This window comes from Candoia aspera, chromosome 2 (assembly GCF_035149785.1).
Source record: "Candoia aspera isolate rCanAsp1 chromosome 2, rCanAsp1.hap2, whole genome shotgun sequence".
Taxonomy (NCBI): Eukaryota; Metazoa; Chordata; class Lepidosauria; order Squamata; family Boidae; genus Candoia; species Candoia aspera.
Genome location: NC_086154.1, coordinates 40,121,931 through 40,144,900, shown reverse-complemented (window position 1 = coordinate 40,144,900; position 22,970 = coordinate 40,121,931). Strand labels below are relative to the sequence as shown.

General features: G+C 41.1%; 1 protein-coding gene across 1 annotated transcript in view; it reads left to right on the top strand.

Annotated features, from left to right (window-relative positions):
• The first annotated feature begins 12,532 nt into the window (after positions 1-12,532).
• PLXND1 (plexin D1) overlaps positions 12,533-22,970 on the top strand; it is a 193,069-nt gene continuing 182,631 nt past the window's right edge. Inside the window, exon 1 of the mRNA XM_063291644.1 lies at positions 12,533-14,290. Within this exon, the coding sequence (XP_063147714.1) occupies positions 12,734-14,290 (1,557 nt within the window). The 5' untranslated portion in view covers positions 12,533-12,733. The remainder of the gene's footprint in view (positions 14,291-22,970) is intronic.

Below are 22,970 nucleotides of genomic sequence, written 5' to 3'. Positions count from 1 at the left end.
ATACAATAAGATTAAAAATGATTAATATATATAATAATAGTAATAATTTAAAAAAAATTAAAGAACAGGGCTAAGAGAGAACAGCAGATGTTAATAACAATGGAGTCATCTCAGTATGTTACTGGTCCCCTGGGGTCCCCGGGCATGATGACATAACCAGGTTTAGAGGGACTTCCAGAAAATCAACAGAGATGTTGCTTTAATACCCCCACTTGGTATAACAATTTAATGATGGAATTCATATAGATTTAATCATGCTTAGAACTGACCCTTTACATGCATGGCTAACTTGACAAATGCTTTTACTGGAACTACTCTAACAGTGTATATAATCTGACAAAAAGAATGAGTAAAATACACACCATTAAAACTATTTATTAAAGCACAAGATTTCCTAAACATTAATTTGTGTGGCATTACTTTTTAAAATAATGGGATGTTTCTCAACCTTGCTTTCTTAAAGTATTGTAGGGCATATAATGCATCCATTAAAACTGGTAGCTGTAGAGGTTAAATCCTAAAAAATCCCAGTCAGATTTGGGAGTTGCCTATTTTTTTTATCAACCTAAGGGCACTTCCAGACAACCAGCCTTTCTGTTTCCCAACCTCTCTGATTCCAGCATAAAATAAATCCAAGATTCCCAGGGCTGTTTTGATTGTGGTTCTCCTTCTTATATTTCCAACCGTGAAATTCTTCCTGTCCAGAAAATCAAACACAGATGAAATTGACCAAAATTACTTAGCCAAAGGCCACCTAGATTGTCCATTTTCTTTGGTGCAGGCTAAAGAACTCCAGGCTGCTTGGTTTCTTGTTTGTTTGTTTTCCTTTTCCTTTTCCTGGCTTGTCTTTTTGCTTTTTTAATTGCAGAGGAAGTTCTCAACTGGTTAAAACCTCAACCTTCTCTTTTGCAGGGGACAAGCTACTAGGCAAAATACAAGGCTGGTTCCTTGTTCTTCTGTATAACTTGTCAGTTTCAGGGACAGCAGCTCCCTTGAAATGGAAACTTTCAATCCATGGAGGCAAAAATGGGGATATACAGGTAGTCCTCACTTAATGACCACAATTGAGATCCAAATTTTGGTTGCTAAGCGCAGTTATTAAGCAAATCTGACCTGATTTTATGAACTTTTTTGTGGCAGTCGTTAAGTGAATCAATGCAGTTGTTAAACGAACCATGTGATTGTTAAGTGAATCATGTGGTTTCCCCACTGAAGCTGGCCAGGAAGGTTGAAAATGGTGATCACATGACCACAGGATGCTGCAATGGTCATAAATGTGAACTGGTTGCCAAGTGCCCAAATCGTGATCACATGATCATGGGGATGCTGCAACAGTCATAAGTGTGAGCCCTGTTTGTAAGTTGTTTTTTTTCAGTACCATCGTAAGTCTGAACCATCACTAAATGAATGGTCATTAAGTGAGGACTAGCTGTACTGAGATTTGCAAAATTGAAACCCCTTGGTCACAATATTATTTGATCATCAGGAGGTCTGCCTTGTTCCAAAACTGGGACTGCATATTGTAACCCCTGAAGAGTTACAATAAAATCTACGAATATGATCATCTTCAGTAGAAATGCATTCCTAAAATTAGTTTACATTATCTTCATTTCTTGGTCTTAAAAAATGTTATCTAGGTGTTTCAGACAATGGTTCCAGTTTTGTATTTTCTAGCACATTTCCCTCCTTCTCTTTTTCAACATTTATAAATCTAACATAATTTAAAATTCAATATAAATGATATTCAATATAATCTGTAAATTAGTATTTCTAAATCTAAAATAATTTTAGAGTCATCTAACTTAAACATGTTTCTATTTTGTCTTTTTCCATAAAAAGATGGAAACATTATACTTGCCACTTTATTCCAAATGCTTTCTCTTCCTCTAATAATTATTTAATAACTTGCATATACAAGTTTGTATTGCTGCAGGAAACTGGGGTAAGTTTTGCCATAAATGTTCTCTATAATATCTCTATGATGATATTTTTTCTTGAGCAGTTCTATGGACTCCAAAATCATAATATTCTGTATTATGTATTAATAATCAACAAGTGGGTAATGACAAATACAAGATTGCACATTGATTTAAGAAGACTTACAACAGTGGAATAATTTGGCAAGGGAAGGATTAGGAGCTGTATATTAATATATTAATTAGAATTTATCACCCTTTGTCTTACCTCCTACTTTGTTGTACTCTTCATTCTGAAGAGAATCTTTTGGAACTGCTGAATTCTACTTTGGTTTATTATGTGGAATGCTACATCTGTTTTGATATGCTGCTTGATTCATCAGATTATAATTACCCCTATTATGGAGGCTGCTCCCAGCTCCTCAAATGTCAATACAGCAAGAAATAATATGTGAAAGGAGTAACCTCACTGTAGTTTTGGATAGGCAGTCTTGGTGAAATGTCAGTTAAGTGCACCTGGAAAACTCCGCCTTTCCAGACTTGTTTTAGGGCCCTTCCATACGTGGCCAGTGGGTTAATTCAGATCATCATTACACCCCCTATTCTCGTAATGCCAGAGCTCTTCAGCTGCTCTTCTGTGTCTGGGTTCAGATGCACCATGGGAGGAAACTCAGGTGAGCTAATGCTGAAGAGGAAAGACAGGCAGTTTCCCACTGGCCAAACTGCTTCTTGCCTCCTCAGTTCTCCCCCAGTGAAGGGGCGTGTGTGTGTGTGCCCTGGCTGGATGACAGTTTCTGTGGTCTCCCATTGGTCAACTTGGAGGAAGAACTAATCAGTGCATCCATTTCCTTAGTCTTCCTTTTCTCAAGCCAAAGATATTAGAATTGGTAGTCGTTCCTCATGCAGTATCCTTTTTAGTCAGTTTCCACTCTTTAATTTTGACCTGAGCTTTTATCATCATTTAACATAGTTGAATGTGGACTAGCATTGTTTCTAGTATCTTGAACTTGGAATGTTGTTGTCATTTATGTAATATTTTTATACAGGTATTTTGATTCATTTTTTCCGTGTTGGAATTTCTAAAACCTACTGTACCAGCTAAACTAAAATGTGTGCATTTAGTTCTCCAGCTCTGTAATATGTAACATAAATCTAGATCAGAATCCAGGAGACTGTATACTCAGAATACAATATGCGGGATCATTTTAAAAAGAGTGGGTGGGAAGCAAAGTAATAAAAATGAAAAAACAGGTGCAAATATTATACAGAATATATGGGAGAGAGGATCATCATCATCATCATCATCATCCAGTTCCTCTTTTTCTTGCCTTCTCCTCTGGTAAGTAATTCCTGATAAGCCCTTCTAGAGCTCTTCTTATACAGTAGTATTAGTGGTTGGATTAACACATGGTGTTAAGCCATAATGTAGTTTGTTTTGTTTTGTCTTAGCATATTATAAGAATCCTGCCATTGAGGTTTGTAAATAATGATTATGGCTTAATGGTTTATGAGAAGCCAGCCAACTGTGGTTGATTTAAAAAACTACACCTAAGCAAACCATGGCTTAACACAATATGCAAATCTAATCAGTGTTTTGGTAGGGCTACCATATCTGGACTGCAAAAACCTGAATGACTATTAACGTGCAGCAGAGTGATTTTCTGAAATTTTATAGCCCAGATCTGATAGCCCTAGTTTCGGGTCTCTAATTAAATGATGTGGTGCACATATCACATTAGGTCATGGATGTGCAACTTTTTCTGGGTGTACAACTTTTACTTTTATATAGCATACTTGGTTAGGACTACACTGCAAAAAAAGGGAGGGTAGGTTAAAAGAAAAAAATAATCTCATTTATATTTAAATGTAATTAAAATGAAAACAATTCAGTGATAGTATTTGGAATGATACAAGCCCATATCTTTATCTTTTTTGTGAAACTGGACTAATGAGTCTTCTCTAACTCAGCTGGGTATCATAAAGTTTAATTAACTTATGCTTACAAATTACTCTGACACGTTCACATAAAAGGTGTTAAACATAAGGTGTTATTATCTTCAAAACACCAATGTTTACTTCCTGCTCACAGTTGGATTTAAAACCTAGAAATTGAAAATATAAAATCCAAGCAATTAGGAGCTTCACATTTTCTTTAAAAAAGAGTTAATAACTATATCAGGAATATGACTAGCATGAACAATGAGATAGACACAGAAAGGGAAAGAAAATCTGTATTTAATTTAGCACACGTTTTCTATAAACATGGGCTAGTAACTGCTGTTAGATATTAATTATTGATCTGAAGAATGAAAAAAGGCTAGGAAGAGGGTAAGCAAATTGGCAGGTGTAGGAATAAGATTAGACAACATCAGATGACTTTTTTTTTCTATTATGGAGCAGTTGCCCTGAATTCCTTCCAGCCTCTGACTTTAGTTTTGTCCATGTGAAATTAACAGACAATCAGAATCAGAAAAAAGAAAGCTCAGAAAACTGAAAATAAAATTTGGAGCTTTTCAGCACCAACAAGCTTTCTCTGTTAGGCGGGAGGTTCGTTGTACCAATAAAGCCACGAGTCCAGTTTCCCAAAATGAAGCTGGCCTTTGATGCTGGCCTTCACAGCTTTCCATAGCCAACCAATTTAACTGTTGCTTACTGCTTCCGAAGGACAAACATCAAGACAGAGGATGAAATAAACTATGGATGTCAGCTTCCAAAGAAGACAACTTTCGTTGGTGCTTTAAGTCTTCCCTAATAGTGACATGAACAGTAACATGACTAATGATAAAGGAAAAATAAAATGATTTTTTTCCTTCTTTTTTAGTTCCAGGCCTTTAGGGGATAGTACAGTCCCATTAATTTTTTTCTACACATGCATTTGGAGAACTAAAATATTATATTAGGTAAATTGTTATTATTTTAGAATTCATATTTGTATGATTTAATACTTAGTTATGATTTTAAGGATAAAGAACACCATCATGAGACCTAATAAAATATTGTCAATTCCACAGACTTTGCAAGACAAAAAAAGGGTTCTTTTCCTTCTGAATCAATTAACCAAAAAAACCTTAATATGCTATTATTCACCTCCCATTTCCTAAAGGGCAACATTCTGGCTCAGCGCCAGAGATGCTTCTCTAGATACTTAATCTTACAGAGAAATTAACCCCAGAAAATCATGGATTGAGCTATAAAGGGGGCATTCAACTAGACTGAGTAGTTATAGGCCAGCAAGTGGAACAGTCATATTAGGTATATTTTTAAAAAATGAAAAACAGATTCAGGAGTTTAAATGTTTGGTAAAGCATTGGTAGGATTGCCCTTTGAAGATTCCTCCCAGATGCTATTCCACCTCTATAACACAATATGTAGGTATCTATAACTTTTTCCTTACTTGAAAAAATACATGTAAACATTTGAGTTTTTAAAAAGGGAAAGTTTAAGCAGCACCAACTATTTTCTAAAATATGTAGTCTCCTTCCACTGTTTTCAACTTTTTTTGTAAGTCACACATTCTTATAATCATAATTTTATAAAAGTAGCAATACCATGAATTAAAATTTTACTCCTGTGCAGCACATAATCTTGCTTGCATGCTGCACCCAGAATAAGAAATGAGTCAGGATACAAACACTTTACACGTATTTTTATTCAGGTCCATGTTTGTTCTTGTAATTGTTTGTTTGTTTGTTTGGTTATTTATTTTACCATTTTTGTAGCCTGAAGATTTGGGCAGGGTACAGCAAGTAAAAACATGAAGTCAGCTAGAACAAAGAAAATAGCCCTGCTCCCAAGATGAACCCTGCCACAAAGGAATAAACTAAGATTAAAAGCCTAGCAGAATATGAGGGTCTTGACCACTTTACAAAACACTAGGAGGGAGGAGGAGGAGGCATCTACTTCAATGAATAGGGAATTCCAGAGCATAGGATCCACCACAGAAAAGGCCTGTCACCTGGCCCACGTCCCCCCAGCCTTATGTCACCTGGGATGCTCAGCAGGCTTCCCTGAAATGTTCCTACTGGATGGGCAGATTCAACCTTGGCAAGGAGGGGCCTGGTGCAATCTGATACTATTTGTGCAGGGCTTTGTAGGTAATAGCCAGCATTTTGAATTGGGCCCAGAAACTTACTGGGAGCCAATACTGGCAGCATTCCAGCCACTATGTCCTGAGCCAGTTACCACTTCTACATCATCTCCAAAGCTGCTGCAGGTCCAGCATTTCACAGTGAGTCATCTGACTGGTGATCATGGAATGAATTCAGGGGTAAAAGTGGGAAAAAGCTAAGGATGAGATGATAAAATGCTAGACATCGTCATTGTCATCAGTGGCTGGTGAGAGGCAGGGGAGGGAGGGGAGGGAAAGGAAGGTGCTGGGAAGATTGGGGATGGAGATGTCAGTAGCTAAACTCAAGTAAGCCTTTCTCTTTGGTTAACCAGATGCAGATGGCAGGGAAACATTGGTGGGTTGTGATACCTTAACCCTTTACATTAGCTTAGTGTGTCATGAGCACATCCTAAGCCGTTATGTCACTTGTCTGGTTTTGGCTTAGCTCAATATGTGAATGCAGCCACAGAGATTTGTAAACTTGGCTTATAGAAGGAGTAGGCAACATTTTGGTGGCTGAGGGCCAACATTATTTAGCCTAAAGGGCACAGTAGATATAGTAACAATCAAAATGTATGGAGCCACATCAAGCCAGGCTGAGATTTTTCCTTTTATAAACACATTTAGGAATTTTGTTTGTAAACTATGTTCAAGCTACTTCAGGGGTTACACTAGTTGTCATGCATTTCCAACCACAGAATAGCAAGAAACCCTGCTGCTTATTTTCAGCCATTATGCTTTCAAATTTTAGCAGCCTGGTCATTGAAAGCTAGAGGTCACAACAGTGGGATTTAGGTACTGTATGTGGAGCTGCAGCTGCACAGCGTATGGCCTCAAGTTTAGTAGTTAAGTTTAATGGTTAAGTTTAGCATGTGTGAATTGAGTCTATGGTTTGACACAATGCATTGACCTTGCCATTATGGCTACCATATCTGATCGTCTTAAACAATCTCTTCAGATAAATATATGAAATGGTTTCTGTTTGCTTGCATGAACATTTTTTGATCTTAGAGGGAAAGGGCTATGAAGGAAGCTGACTGACAAGGAAAACCAATGCTTATGTGTCTTAGAAGTTAACATGACTTAATGAGAACAAAGTGGTGGGGAATGAGAATAGTAACAACCTGAAATGTTAGGGCTAGCATATCTGAGCTGTAAAAATCTGGGTGACTTTTTTCTGTAACACTTTGCCATCTTGTGGCTATCCATATTTTTCCAGCCAAGATACGGCAGCTCAATGACAAGCTCGAAGACAAATAAGCAGAAAAGTTTAGACATAGTACGTGAACGATGAGTTTAAATCATCTTGGTGATATTCCACTATCAGTCTAGGAATCCCAATTCTTCTGGACCAGTAGGCACACTTGACATTTTGAGAACACGTCATGAGCAATGGCTGCCATGAAGCCATTCTCAAAGAGCTGCCACAGAGGGTGTGGTCAGTCACAAAACATCAACTTACCAAAAGACAAATAGATGAGATTGTTCCCTATCATATTTTCTATCTTCCTATATTACTTGGTTTGATCCCCAGCTTATTTGTATCCCCTGGGCAAGTGTGCATATTTACAAACTGACTTGCTGTAACTTGCCATTTTTAATTCCCAAGAATCCTGTAGGTCTTATGTGGAAACTCTGTATTTATTTTTAGAAATAAAGATGATTTTGAAGGTTGGTGTTTTGATTTGCAGCATACCTATATTCTTATATTTGATTACAATTAAACAAGATTTTTTTAAAAAGAAAATATTCCAAGTACAGACAGAGGGCCTGCAGGTAGCAAGCAAGTATCTGCAGATACACTGATGCGCACAGATACCATATGGGGAATACTGGATATATGAAGCATTTATTTTTTACATTAATAATTCTTACTTGAGAAACTCAATGGATGTGAGGTTTCCTCATTTTATTCCCAAACCTAAGAATAGCCCTGCTACATCAGGCTAAGGCCCATCCCAGTCCATAAATGGCTCCAATCCCTGTTTAAAGCTCTCCCAATTAGTAGACAGTACCATATCTTTGTGATCAAGCAGTAGTATGTATCCAGGTCCCATGGTCATAGTGCTGAATTTAGGATTTCTTTTGTATATGGTCACCAGTCACCAACTTGTGGATTCATCTGTCTTATCCTAGAGGACCCCAGGTTGGCCCCAGTCTTTCACTGTTACACTATTTCAGATGCTGGCAACATTATGTTCTATGGAGTGAATAGTTGAATGGTGATAGAAGAGGTTAATCAGCATCAGTCTGAAACACCCAGGAGTTTCTCTGATCCCTTTCACTATTGGTCACTTGACTTTGCCTCCAATGTCAAGGATGACAAAATCTAACAGACTTTAAACATCCTGAGGCTACTACTGAATAGAGTTCAGAATTAGGGGGAAAATACTACTTTAACACCAATACAGCTAAGGATGTTCTACGCCTGTCTCACTCATAGACTGGGAATGGGAAGAAGGCAGGGTCTTGGTGACAAGCAGAAAACTGCTGTTGTCAAGGTCTGATTGTGTTGTGGTTCAGTGTAAGTGGGGGACATGGCCACAATAATTTTGAAATTTGATACAAGTCCTACCCACCTCTTTCATTTATCAACATTCCCTATACTCGGAGAAACTACTTTTGGCAACAGTTCTTTCCAAGATGAATGAGATCTATTTGTAGACTGTTGATAAATGGTTTAACTAACGGTTTGTTGTTTATTCGTTTAGTCGCTTCCGACTCTTCGTGACTTCATGGACCAGCCCACGCCAGAGCTTCCTGTCGGTCGTCGACACCCCCAGCTCCCCCAGGGACGAGTCCGTCACCTCTAGAATATCATCCATCCATCTTGCCCTTGGTCAGCCCCTCTTCCTTTTGCCCTCCACTCTCCCTAGCATCAGCATCTTCTCCAGGCTGTCCTGTCTTCTCATTATGTGGCCAAAGTGTTTCAGTTTGGCCTTTAATATCGTTCCCTCAAGTGAGCAGTCTGGCTTTATTTCCTGGAGGATGGACTGGTTTGATCTTCTTGCAGTCCAAGGCACTCTCAGAATTTTCCTCCAACACCACAGTTCAAAAGCATCGATCTTCCTTCTCTCAGCCTTCCTTATGGTCCAGCTCTCGCAGCCATATGTTACTACAGGGAACACCATTGCTTTAACTATGCGGACCTTTGTTGTCAGTGTGATGTCTCTGCTCTTAACTATTTTATCTAGATTTGTCATTGCTCTTCTCCCAAGGATTAAGCGTCTTCTGATTTCCTGACTGCAGTCAGCATCTGCAGTAATCTTCGCACCTAGAAATACAAAGTCTTTCACTGCTTCTACGTTTTCTCTCTCTATTTGCCAGTTATCAATCAAGCTGGTTGCCATAATCTTGGTTTTTTTGAGGTTTAGCTGCAAGCCAGCTTTTGCACTTTCTTCTTTCACCTTCATCATAAGGCTCCTCAGTTCCTCTTCGCTTTCAGCCATCAGAGTGGTATCATCTGCATATCTGAGATTGTTAATGTTTCTTCCAGCAAGTTTAACTCCAGCCTTGGATTCCTCAAGCCCAGCGTGTCGCATGATGTGTTCTGTGTACAAGTTGAATAGGTAGGGTGAGAGTATACAGGCCTGCCGTACTCCTTTCCCAATCTTAAACCAGTCTGTTGTTCCATGGTCTGTTCTTACTGTTGCTACTTGGTCGTTATACAGATTCTTCAGGAGGCATACAAGATGACTTGGTATCCCCATACCACTAAGAACTTACTGACCACACCGTCAAAGCTATCCCCGCTATTGTTATCCTTCCTATATGGGTCTTCTGTATATTCTTGCCACCTTTTCTTGATCTCTTCTTCTTCTGTTAGGTCCTTGCCATCTTTGTTTTTGAACATACCCATTTTGGCCTGGAATTTACCTCCGATGTTTCTAATTTTCTGGAAGAGGTCTCTTGTCCTTCCTATTCTATTGTCTTCTTCCACTTCCACGCATTGCTTGTTTAAAAATAATTCCTTATCTCTTCTGGCTAACCTCTGGAATTTTGCATTTAATTGGGCATATCTCCCCCTATCACTGTTGCCTTTTGCTTTCCTTCGTTCTTGGGCTACTTCTAGTGTCTCAGCAGACAGCCATTTTGCCTTCTTGGTTTTCTCTTTCTTTGGGATGTATTTTGTTGCCGCCTCCTGAACAATGTTGCGAACTTCTGTCCATAGTTCTTCTGGGACTCTATCTACTAAGTCCAGTCCCTTAAATCTATTCTTCACCTCCACTGCATATTCCTTAGGACTATTAGTGAGCTCATATCTAGCTGATCTGTGGGTCTTCCCTAATCTCTTTAGTCTAATCCTAAACTGTGCAGTAAGAGGTTCGTGATCTGAACTACAGTCAGCTCCAGGTCTTGTTTTTACCGACTGTATAGATGTCCGCCACCTTTGGCTGCAAAGGATGTAGTCAATCTGATTTTGGTGTTTTCCATCAGGTGAAGTCCATGTATAAAGCCATCTCTTAGGTTGTTGGAAGAGAGTGTTTGTTATGCAGAGTGAGTTGTCTTGGCAAAATTCTATCAGCCTATGTCCTGCTTCGTTTTGTTCTCCCAGGCCATGCTTACCTGTAATCCCAGGTGTCATTTGACTGCCCACCTTAGCATTCCAGTCTCCCGTAATGAAAATAACATCTCTTTTAGGCGTGTTGTCCTGTAGGTGCTGCAGATCCTCATAGAACTGCTCTACTTCAGCTTCTTCAGCATCTGTGGTTGGGGCGTATATTTGGATCACTGTGATGTTAGATGGCTTGCCCTGAATTCGAATTGAGATCATTCTATCGTTTTTTGGATTGTATCCCAGCACTGCTTTAGACACTTTACTATTAATTATGAAGGCTACTCCATTTCTTCTCTGGTCCTCTTGTCCACAGTAGTAGATCTGGGGGTCATCTGATGTGAAGTGGCCCATTCCAGTCCATTTCAGTTCACTGACGCCCAAAATGTCTATCTTTAATGTTGACATCTCACCAATAACCACAAAGCCATTTGCCCTGGCTCATAGATCTTACATTCCAGGTTCCACTGGTGTGTTGATTCTTAGAACATAGGATTCGCCGTTCACCACCAGCACCATCGGCCGCTAGCCATCCTTTCGGCTTTGAGCTAGCTGCGTCATCACGTCTGGGGCTAGTTGAACTCATCCCCTGTTCCTCCCCAGTAGCATTTTGACCATCTTCCGACCTGGGGGTCTCATCTTCCGATGGTATACCGACATATCTCTGGTTGTACTGATCCATTTAGTTTTCACGGCAAGAATACTGGGGTGGGTTGCCATTACCTTCCCCAGGGATCGCATTTAGTCTGATCTCTCTGTCATGACCTTCCTGTCTTGGGTGGCCCTTCACAGTTTAGCTCATGGCATCATTGAGGTGCTCAAGCTCCAGCACCACGACAAGGTAACGATCCTTTGCTGAAGTTAACTAATGGTAGCAGCTTGTTATTGTACAATAGTCACCCCCCAACCTGGTTCTTACTAAACATGTTTAACTAAAACTCCCATAGTCACCAGCCAGTTTTCAGCTAGTGATGTAAACATGCAGTTTTAAATGGTTTGTCACAACAATGTGCTAAATACACTTCAGACACCTTCCAAAGAATCAGTGGCAAAAGAACATTGCTAGTGACATGCAGGGAAATATCGACAGATGAATATGAAGCAAACCCAAGTTGTGCAACACCACACCTAGAGAGTCACCAAGATTTGGCAAAACAAAAATAGAGCAGTGCAGATCAGCGGATCCTGAAATATTTTTCAGGCACCCTCACTGTTCTATGGTGTTGATGACTGAAGCAGAGTGAGATTGAATTAATTCACCTCTCCCTCATTTTACATGCTTCGCATACTTGTCTGCTTAATTTATTCCTGACCCCCAAATCCCAGACAGTCTGACCTTCTCTTCTTTGTTATCCTTTCTTGTAAAATCCTTTTTATGAGGAGGGCAGTACTTCAAGAGGATTGAGAGTTAACTTATTTTCATTGGGTGGGAGGGGGCCAGCAAGCAGCTGAATGAGAAGGTTGGTAAGGATGATTTGTCTGAAATTAATGTTGTTTGGCTAAGTCAGTTCTTACAACTGATTGCAATGTTGCTTTATGGCTGGATGAGAAAAGTTTTTTTATTTCCTTGTCTTCCCCCCTCCCTCTCTCCCTCCCGCCCATGGAGTCCTACATTCTTGCTTCCGAACATCAAAAAGAGAAAACACAAGAGTTATTTGTTAGCAAAGGAGCTGCTATCAAGAGCTGCTTCTTTGTGTTTGGGACTGGTGCAGTGATTGCCTTCCAGTTTCGGGAGAGTGGCTTAAACTTAATCATATTCACATGACAAACCATAAATAAAGAAAAACGAGTACTGCAAAAAAAAAAAAGACCTCTCAGAAGTCGGAGCGAGCAGCTTGTCCACAGTTACAGGGAGGGGGAGGCAGGGAGGGAGGGAAGGAGAGAGAAGCTGTCAGACTTAGGGGAGGGCGCAGTTTTTCTCAGACGTTGAGTTTTAACCCCATTGGAGACGCCGGTCCGGTAAGGAGGCAAAAGGCTGTCGAGAGCTTGCAACAAAGGCTCGGGACTTCCCTCCTGGCGTCTCTCAGGGTTTGAGGCGCATTAAATCCGCCGCAGGAAACAGGTTTTCCTCTTTTGCGGCTTTTTTTTCCCCTTCCCTAATTGCGAAGCCAAGGAGCCTCATGCTCTGTGCAGAGCGACAGCCCAGGAGGCAGGATGGTTCTGCGGGATCGGCGAGGCGCTAATCAGGTATTGTCGCCGGATCACGGCCGTGTTTTCCACCTCTTGGTGGCTTCCCTGTTGCTCCCGGCGCTCGGGCGTGGGCTGAAGGTGCAGCACAAGTTCGTCTCGCCCACCATCACCAACAACTTCGCCCTGGATGGGTCGGGCGGCAGGATTTACCTGGCGGCGGTCAACCGGCTCTATCAACTCTCGGCCCCCAACCTGACGCTGGAGGTGGAAGAGCAAGTGGGTCCCAAGGAGGACAACCCCTTGTGCCACGCTCCCCAGCTGCCCCAGGCGTCCTGCGAGCACGCCAAGAAGCCGACCGACAACTACAATAAGCTGCTTCAGCCGGACCCGGAGCAAGGCATCCTAGTGGTCTGCGGCTCCGTCTACCAAGGCTTCTGTCAGCTGCGGAGCATGGACAACATCTCGGTGGTGGCTGTCCCCTTCCCGCCTCGGGCAGGTGGGGGAGAAGGGGGCGACCAGGTCACGGTATTCCCCAGCATGCTCAACGTGGCGGCCAACCACGCCAACGCCTCCACCGTCGGCTTGGTACTCAAGCAGGCCGGGCAAGACACGAGGCTTCTAGTGGCCGCCACTTACACGGGCTTGGGCAGCCCGTTTTTCCCGCGCAACGCCAGCCTAGAAGATCACCGTTTCGAGAACACGCCCGAGATCGCCATTCGGGCTCTGAACGCCCGCGGGGACCTGGCCCGGCTCTTCACTTTCGACATCAACCCGTCCGATGACAACATCTTCAAGATCAAGCAGGGCGCCAAGGACCGGCACAAGCTCAGCTTCGTCCGCGCCTTCCTCCACCGGGGAAGCCAAGCCGCGACGCCTTCTCGCCCGGAGGGGGAGATGGGCGCCTCCGGAGGCCAGAGTTCCCAGGCGGGACCGGGAAGCCCCTATCCCTCCCGGGGAGCCCACGTTGCCAAGCACGGCCCACCGGGCGCTTCCCCGCCTTTGCCCCAGGGTGCCCCGCTCAGCCGCCCGTCGGCCTCCTACGCTTACTTGGCCCTCAACAGCGAGGCGAATGCGCGGGAAAAGGAGAGCCACTCGCACAGCCTCTTGGCCCGCATCTGCTTGGGGGACCCGGCCGAGGCGACCCCTCTTAATAGCAGCGGCGGCAGCGGCGGCGAGACCAAAAAGTTGACCGAGTCTTACATTCAAATGGTGCTGCAATGTAGCCACGCCGGAGCCGGAGGGGTCACGCCGGGAGTCGCTACCGGGGACCTCTTCAACAGGCTGGTCTCCGTGTTTCCCGCTCGCGCCGCCCTGCAGGTGGGTCCCGGGAGTCCTCCCTCGCCTCAGCCGGAGGAGCTGCTCTTCGGAGTATTTGAGAAAGCTGCCTCCCCGGGTCCCGGCTCTGGCGGTCGACAGGCTCCCCCGCCCTCGGCTCTCTGTGTCTTCCGCTTCGCGGAGATCGAGGAGGCCATCAGGGTGGCCAGAAACTCATGCTTCGTGGCGCCGGACGCCGACCTGGTCACTGTGCTGGACAGCGTCGTACAAGGGACCGGACCTGCCTGCGAGAAGAGGAAAATTCAGGTAAGGGACGGGGAGAAGGTGGGCAGAGAACGTCTGTCTGCGATCTGGGGCTGTTTCTCATTACAGTAATGTGGGACAACTTGACCCCCAAGTGGAGTGGAGTCCTGAGGCTCATCCCTGACCTTTATGACGAAAGTTGGCTAAGTATGTGCATCAGGCTAAATATCACGAGCTGATTGGTTTTGTCTAAGTGAACAAGCAGTGGTGGCTTATATATCGTGGCCTGTGATTAGTATGCCACAAACTTGTGGTTTATTCATTAAATAAACACATTAGGCAAACCATGGCTTAGTGTGAACCCCTTCACTTTCTGGACAGTACTTCTTACTGAGCAAGAACAACCATCTGTCATGGATCTGAAAGTAGGACTAAGATGTGTTTCCCAAATTTTGTATCCACCAGAAGTAATGAGCTTCCACTTCCTTTGCAGACTAGAAGATACTGAACAAATATGGAATGCCCCAAGTTGGGGTAGGATAGATTAAACCTCCAAGGCAATCTTCTGGCCTTGCATTTGGTGTTTTAGAATCAAAGAATTGGATCTCCGAGTTTTAGGAAACTAGCTTTGGGATGAGTTATGGGAAACAGCTTCCAGAGGAGAAGTTGTGTTGGTCTTTGATCAAAAAAGGCAACCTAAGGATAAACTGTTAAGTTTATTATTGCATGAACTTTTTGAATCATAGTCTACAAAAGCTTATGTATTAATGTGTTTCTTTGACCTTGAGGTGCCACAAGATTCTTTGTTATTTGGGAAAGCCTCTGTGGTTAGCTCCTAAAGTTATATTGGAGACTTACCTTTGCACAGGACAAGAACTAAAAAACATACAGAAGAGGGCAGCCAAAGCAATCAAAGTGTCAAAACGTCTTCCATCTGGGGCAAGCAGTTTAGAGAAAAGATTAGGACCACAATAGGATTGTCCATATGGTGGAAAAATAATTTTCCCTTCTTTTCATTTATGGTCATGGAAAACAATGCAGGACTGAAAAAAGGAAGGTTATTAAGCAGCAGGTAATTTTTTAAGTGGTTGGATGTGTTGCTTTGCACAATACTAGCTGAGATGTTTTTAAAACATTATCGCAGACATTTTTCAGAGAATGAATCTAAGGGATAACTCCATGTTCAGAGGCATTACCTATATTAGTAGGTAAGGAGGATCAAGGCTTGGAGGATGCCTGTTGCCTTCAGGACCTCCTTGTGAACTTCCAGAATGTACTGTCTGATTATATGCTAGTATTCCATAATGTGAATGTTGGGAAAAGTTTTGGCTCAACTGATATTGGTGACCCCTAGCAGCCTAGCCAGTGGTAGTCAATAGTGAGGGATGCTGGAATTGTAATTTAGCAACATTTGGAGAGCCACAGTTTTCTTACCTTTGTCTTAAGGTCATGTTAGATATTTACTAAGTGTATATTAGACTGTGTGAGTATTTAATACAAACGTTTTGGGATACCTGTATTTAATTCATGAGAGCCAGTGCAGTGTAGTGGTAAAAGTATTGGACTAGGATTGGGAAGCTTACAAGCTGGACCAGACAGTGATAGTTTCCACTGTTTCTTCTCAGCAGCTGATATTTAAGGTTTGCTGCTTGTAATTCAGTTATAATATTCAGCTATTGGGGCTATAACTATAAAGGTTATAAAAGTGTCTTCCATGAACTTGTCTAGTTTTGTTTTAAAGCCAGCTGAGTTGGTGACCATCACCATATTTAATGCCAGCAAATACTATTGTACAATTTTGCATTGTTTAAAGCTGTGTTTCCATTTATTAGTCCTAAACAGCTCTGCATTTAGTTTGAATGGCACTTAATACTAACATTACGAAAGAGAGAGAGAAAAAGTCTACATTATGCAATGCATAATGTTATATTCATTTGGCATCTCCCCCCAAAACCACCTTTGCTCTCAGTTAAAAATCTCCAAATATTTCTTCCTTGCAGGGACATGTTCTACAATATACTTTTACTACCATAGATTTGTATAATGGCACCACAGATATGCAGTGATTCTCAGTGTGGAATTCACTTTTTTTCTTTTACAGAAGTTACACATTGGGTTGACATTTTCATTGAGATATCTACCATTATTCCATGATTATTACTGTTACTCACTGCACACCAGACCCCATTAATGTACATGTGAATGTTGAGTTTATTGTACCAACACAATCACTTTGCACTTCATATAATTGAATTATATTTGCCATTTTAAGACCCATTTATCTAGGAGAGATCATTGTGGAACTCATTGCAATCCTTTTTTTTTATTTCACCATCTTGAATAAGTTATCATTACAAGCACACTTGGTCATCTTATTGCATTTCCCTAAATTGTCATTTATAAATCTTTTTTTTAAAGTCCCAAAACCCACTTTGCATATCTCTCCAATGTGAAAATTGTCCATTTATATGTATTGCTCTTTAGCCAGTTACCAACTGATGATTACACCTGTTCTCTTAATTTAGTTTCTCCTGAGTTTTGTTAGCAGCTTTTGGTGACAGACTTTATCAAAGGCTTTTTGAAAGTTATAATTGATTGATTTGATTGATTATGTGCCATCAACTCTTAGTGACCATGAAGATAGATTTTCTCCATGACAATCTGTCCCCAATCTGGTTTTTCAGGGCTTCCAACAGTCAAGTTGTAATAGTATTGGTTTAAGCATAGATCATAAATAAGTTAAAATCTATGCAAAGAAGACTGATGCATCTAAAAACTACACCTATATATAAATGATCTGAGATGGTCTCACCTTTAGTGAGAATGCCAAAGGATCCTAATACTTCCTCAAAAGATATAAACTACTGTATTTGTTTATAGGTACTGACCAAAAAGTTGGCATGATTTTCAGCAGCTGTCTGAGCAAAGACTGTAGCCGCTCAGGGGACACATCACATTATTAGAGGCAGCCAGGAAGCAAATTTTCCGGGGATCAGAGCATCTCTGTTCCCCTTCCAGGATCTTACATGAACCACTAAAGAGACCAGACGAGATAACAGATAAAAGTTCTCTAGGACATTTTTCCTTACCACAAAGGCACAGGTAAAGGTTATGGAAAACCTTGTGCTTGTGCCATCAAGTACAGCTGAAGTTGTCTGCTGCATTCTTAATTTGTCAAGGAACTTTTGACAAATAAGGAAGGGGTGTGTTTTTACTTGTTTTTCATTATAGCATACCATTGAACAATAATATTATCCATACACAAATCAAGTTAGATGGCTGCAGTGTGAACCCTGAATTTATTTACTTGCCTTGCTGTAACATGATGTAAAATAGGGAAAAGTTCTAATCAAAAATAAAAAATTTGAAACTGATGCCCTTAATTCTGAAGCCATGTTGCACTTTTCATATGCCTACCCTTCATCAGCTACAAAAGATGAATTTAAGAATTTAAATAATATGGAAGAAATCACAATCTAAGCCAAAAACTACCCATACTAATAGCAGCACTTGATTTGGCTGGCAAGTTCAAGCATATAGGATCTGTTAAAATAATGCTGCTTGCATGCTAGTTGACAAATTTGAAAAAGCGTACAAGGTTAATGAGGTAAGATTTGCATGCTGGCTCCTATTTAGCTGGGTTTGTATGCTTTATTAGGGCTAGCTACCAGATCTGGGTTGAGGAAATTTGAAAGACCACTAGTTGGCAAGAAAGAGACATATACAAAATTCGAGCTGTCAGTTAACCTGTGGTCACCCAGAGTTTTGCAGTCCAGATTTGGTAAATCCTATGCTTGATTTATGGCCCTGTGATACTGTAATGCTTTCTACCATTTTACCTGGAAGTTAACTGGCCTGTAATGTCCTGCAATACCCTAAGATCCCTTTCTATGTATATCATATAAATATGATATGGACAGCTACAGCATGCTCTGGCAGTGTCTGTATTGTCAGAAATTAAAACATACAAATGCTTCATGTTTTGGGCACATGGTATATATTTGGTAACTTTGCAAATGCAACACAGAGTATTTTTTAGAAAAATGGGACATGGTAATGTGCTTATCTTTTCCCAACCGGTTGATATTCATACAGTATTCAGCAACCCTGGATATATTGTGAAATTCAGATAAACTTATTTTCAGTTTATTATGGAACAAAATATGCAGTGTTGGGGGGTTTTTTGCACATACATGCAAAAACATCCCTTGCCCTTTATTAAGAGTCTTTTTTTCCATGTTCTTTGTCCCACAGGAACTAGCAGTGACTCACAGTTATATCTCCCCCTTCCTTGATTTTGGTTAGTCCTTGTTGCACCGACACTTAGGAAAGGCAGCTCTGGGGCCGTGTGTTCCATTACAGATATTTCCTTCCCACATCCCCAGCTTGCACATTCCTGCAATGGACAGCACTGGATGTGTAAAGTTCAGAGAGAAGGGACATAGACTGCTGTTTTTTTACTGCTTTCAGGGTGAAAGTTTACTATTACTATAATTTGTTACCAAGCTGACATAAATGGTAATGACAACTGCATACATCTATTCCCATTTTAAAAAGTTAAAAGTCAAGTCACAATAAGGTTATTTTGTTTTCTTCTCTTCTGGGAAAGATGCAGAGCACATTTTTTATTTTCTCTTCTTCTGGGAAAGATGCAGAGCACATTTTTATCAGGGATCTTAAAACATCTGCTTGATTTCACAGCCAAGATAGACCATGAAAGCTTGGTCTCTGCTAGCAGTGTCAGAAGGGTTTTCTCTGTTAGCAAAATACATTTGGCATAGTGGCTTCAATGCTGTGTCCTTGTTACAGTAATTCATAGATAAACTTTAATAAGGTCCAAGTCCAGATTTTAAGCAGCCAGAATCAAGACATTTTGACAACAGAATGATGATCTACTATAACAATTTTTAAGCTGAGATTCTGTTTTTACAGTGGCTGAACTGTTTACTGCTAGAACCAGACTTCCAGTTGTCTGTAGGGTTTATTTTTTGAAATAAGCTGAAGGAGAAGACAAAGATTTAATGAAAGTTTTGTTTTTATTGTCTGATTTCTAATTATGAAGTATAGTTGTCACTTCTATAATAAATATATTAATGTATAAGCAGTGCTTTATTTGGGATTGAAGGCAAAGAGCAAAGCTAAGAGTTTTGTCAAAATCAAGAGGATCACATGATTATATTTTTCTACTTGTGTAGCCTTTTTTTAAAATGTCCTGTATAGATATATTCATATATCAGTCAATATGAAGTGAGGTACCTAGAAAAATTCTAGAGCAGATCATAAAGTCAGTCTGTAAACACCTGGAAACCAGTGTGGTAATTGCCAGAAGACAGCATTTAATCCACACTTTTGCTCAACAGTGGAATTAATTTAAAGTATCTCTAAGAGATGGCTATCCAACTTCCTCTTGAATATATCCAGTAAAGGGGAGGCCACTAGCTCTCTGAGTAATACATAACTGCTCTTACTGTTGTGGGGGACCGTTCTTTTCAGTTGGAATCTGCCTTCCTGTAACTTCAAAAAATATTCTTGTACTCTGGGGTGACATAACAGGTCTCAACCTTCTTATGTGTGACCTCATTTCTACTTGAAGAATGCTATCATATCCCCTTCAAGCTTCTCTTCTGAAAGCTAAATACATTCTACTCCTTCAACCTCTCTCCACAGAGATTAGTTCTAATCTCCAGATCATCCTCAAAGTCCTGCTTTGAAATATTCTCATTTTTCCAAATTCTTCTTAAAATGTGGTACTTTGAGCTAGACATAATACTTGGCACAGACTGCCCAGTGCAGAAAAGGACAGAACAGTTTCATCAGTTGATATAGCCTTAAATTTTGTCTTTTTTCAGCCATTTTGTAATGCTTGTTCATTTTCAGTTTGTACTCACCTATCATATCCACAACTTCTGTTTCCATGCCCAGTCTACACAGCCCAGGACTGAATCTTGTAGCACCCTACTTGGCAGTTCATTCTAGTTTGGTGAAGAACCATTGATAAGCTGTTTTTGAATATGATGTCAAGCCATCAGTGAATCCACTTACTGTCATGCCATCTAGTCCAAATTTAACTGGATTGCTAATCAGAATGTCATGAGGTACTTTGTCAAATGATTGCTGAAATCAAGGCATATTATGCTGATCTATCTATCTATCTATCTATCTATCTATCTATCTATCTATCTATCTATCTATCTATCTATCTATCTATCGGCTTTTGAGAAAATTACCTGACCAAAAAATGAGATTAGGATATCTAATGTGATAGATTTGGTGGGAAAGTTGTTTCTTGGAGTTTTATTTTCTGTAGTATTTGTGCCCTGTTTATCCTTGAAGTCATGCACAATAGCTTACATTTTCTCTCTTTCTTTTTATCCTCATATCAGCCTGAAAGATCAGGCTAGATTAAAAGATAGGCCCAAGATCAAGCAGTAAAACTTTTGAGCAGCAAATGGAACCCCGATCTTCCTGGTTTTAGTCTAAAACTATTGCATCACATCTGGTCCAAGCTTATTGAATTGCATCTTATTTGAAGTGTTTCTTGTAAACTGAAATTAGCTCAAAAGAGATCAGCTTTTCTGAAGAATTCTCAAATATCCTCTGTGCTAGTATTCACATGACATGATGAAATTATCATTAAACATAGTCAGGGTAATATCCTGCTGATCATCTTAGTGTCATTTTTAAAAAATGAAATAAGTAATAGCTGTGTGGCTATTGGTGATAAAATAGCATCAAGTAAATGGGTTGAGATATTAAAGGCAAAACTGAAATACTTTGGCCACATAATGAGAAGACAGGACACCCTGGAGAAGATGCTGATGCTAGGGAAAGTGGAAGGCAAAAGGAAGAGGGGCCAACCAAGGGCAAGATGGATAGATGATATTCTAAAGGTGACGGACTTGTCCCTGGGGGAGCTGGGGGTGTTGACGACCGACAGGAAGCTCTGGCGTGGGCTGGTCCATGAAGTCACAAAGAGTCGGAAACGACTGAACGAATAAACAACAACAACAAATGGGTTGAACCCTCTTTTATCCATAACATTTTGTGATAAAAGAAGTTTTATCCCATTTACTCAATTTTGGACACCGTATGTGAAGACCTAGCTCTCTTAAGGTCTGTAATTCTGGGAAGGGTGGAGAAAAAGAGAAAATGAGGATGACTAGCAGCAAGATGGATAGATCAGTTAGAATGGTGATGGGTGCACCGTTGGAAGATCTGAAGAAACAAGTAGGGGGACAGATTGTCCTGGAGAAAGTCTATGTGGTCACTGAGAGTCAACACCGACCTGATGGCACATAATATTTCAAGAGGAGATGGTCTATAGCATGTGTGCGTGTGTGTGTGTATGTGTGTACAGGCTAATCGTATGTTTGAACTGTATGTTTAAAATCACATCTAGATTAACCCTAGAAATGTTATGGGCGACATGCACTCAGCCCAAGGTTAACATTGATTTCCTATTTTGTTTTATATAGAAAAATTTTCTTAAGGCATTTATTCATTTCAATATTATTTAATATTAATATTAATCTATTTGTTCTAGAATTACTAAAGCAAATAGTGTTGCTTTTATCATAAAAATGTTGATCAGTATATTGGTCAGAACAGAGCAAAGGTCAGATAAGGATTGTGTGTGGTTTGTTCAAACAGAAATCTTTCCAGAAGCAACAGGTGGATGCATATAATGTAAACTAGTATTATCGTTCCATCAAATTGCAGATGGTGGTGGTGATCTGAGGGTTGAGGCCGTAGAAAAAACAGCTTGTTTAAGTTAACCTATTGAGTTTATTTATTTATCAAATTTCTCACCGCCCATCTCCTCCAACCGGAGGGACTCTGGGCCGTTTACAGTACAGAATAAATATACAATAAAATTCGAATAAATATACAATAAAATTCGAATAAAATCCCATTAAAACTAAAACTAAAACCAATTTCTTAACTACCCCAGCTCATAAAATCCAGATGGCTATGATCGCTTCAATCATTATGTAGGAGGGGCACTTTAAGGCACTAGCCAACCCCAAGTATGTTGATTCTCCTCCCTGCCCCAAGCCCAGTGGCAGAGCCAGGTCTTTAACTTCCTCTGGAAGGCTAGGAGCGATGGGGCTAATCTTACCTCCGGGGGCAAGTTGTTCCAAAGGACGGGCACTACTGCCAAGAAGGCCTGCCTCCTGGACCCCGCCAGATGGAATTCTCTTATTGACAGGGTCTGCAGCATGCCCTTTTTGCATGAGTGGGTGGGACGGGCTGATGATACTGGGAAGAGGCGGTCCCTCAGGTAACCTGGTCCCATGCCATGTAGGGCTTTAAAAGTGATAACCAACACCTTGAATTGGACCCGGAAGCAAACTGGTATCCAATGCAGCTCACGTAGCAAAGGTGTTATGTGTGCCCTTCTAGGGGCGCCAAAAATAGCCCGCATGGCGGCATTCTGGACCAGCTGAAGCTTCTGGATACTCTTCAAGGGTAGCCCCATGTAAAGCACATTGCAGTAGTCTATGTGGGAGATAACAAGGGCATGAGTGACTGTCTGAAGGGCTTCCCGGTCCAGGAAAGGGTGCAACTGGTGCACAACACGAAGCTGTGCAAAGGACCTTCCAGCCACAGCTGCCACCTGCTCTTTGAGCAGGAGCCGTGAGTCCATGAGGACCCCCAGATTACGCACCAGGTCTGTGTGGGGCAGTGCAACCCCATCCAGAACTAAAGATGACAAAGTCCCGGATATGGAGGAACCCTTAAC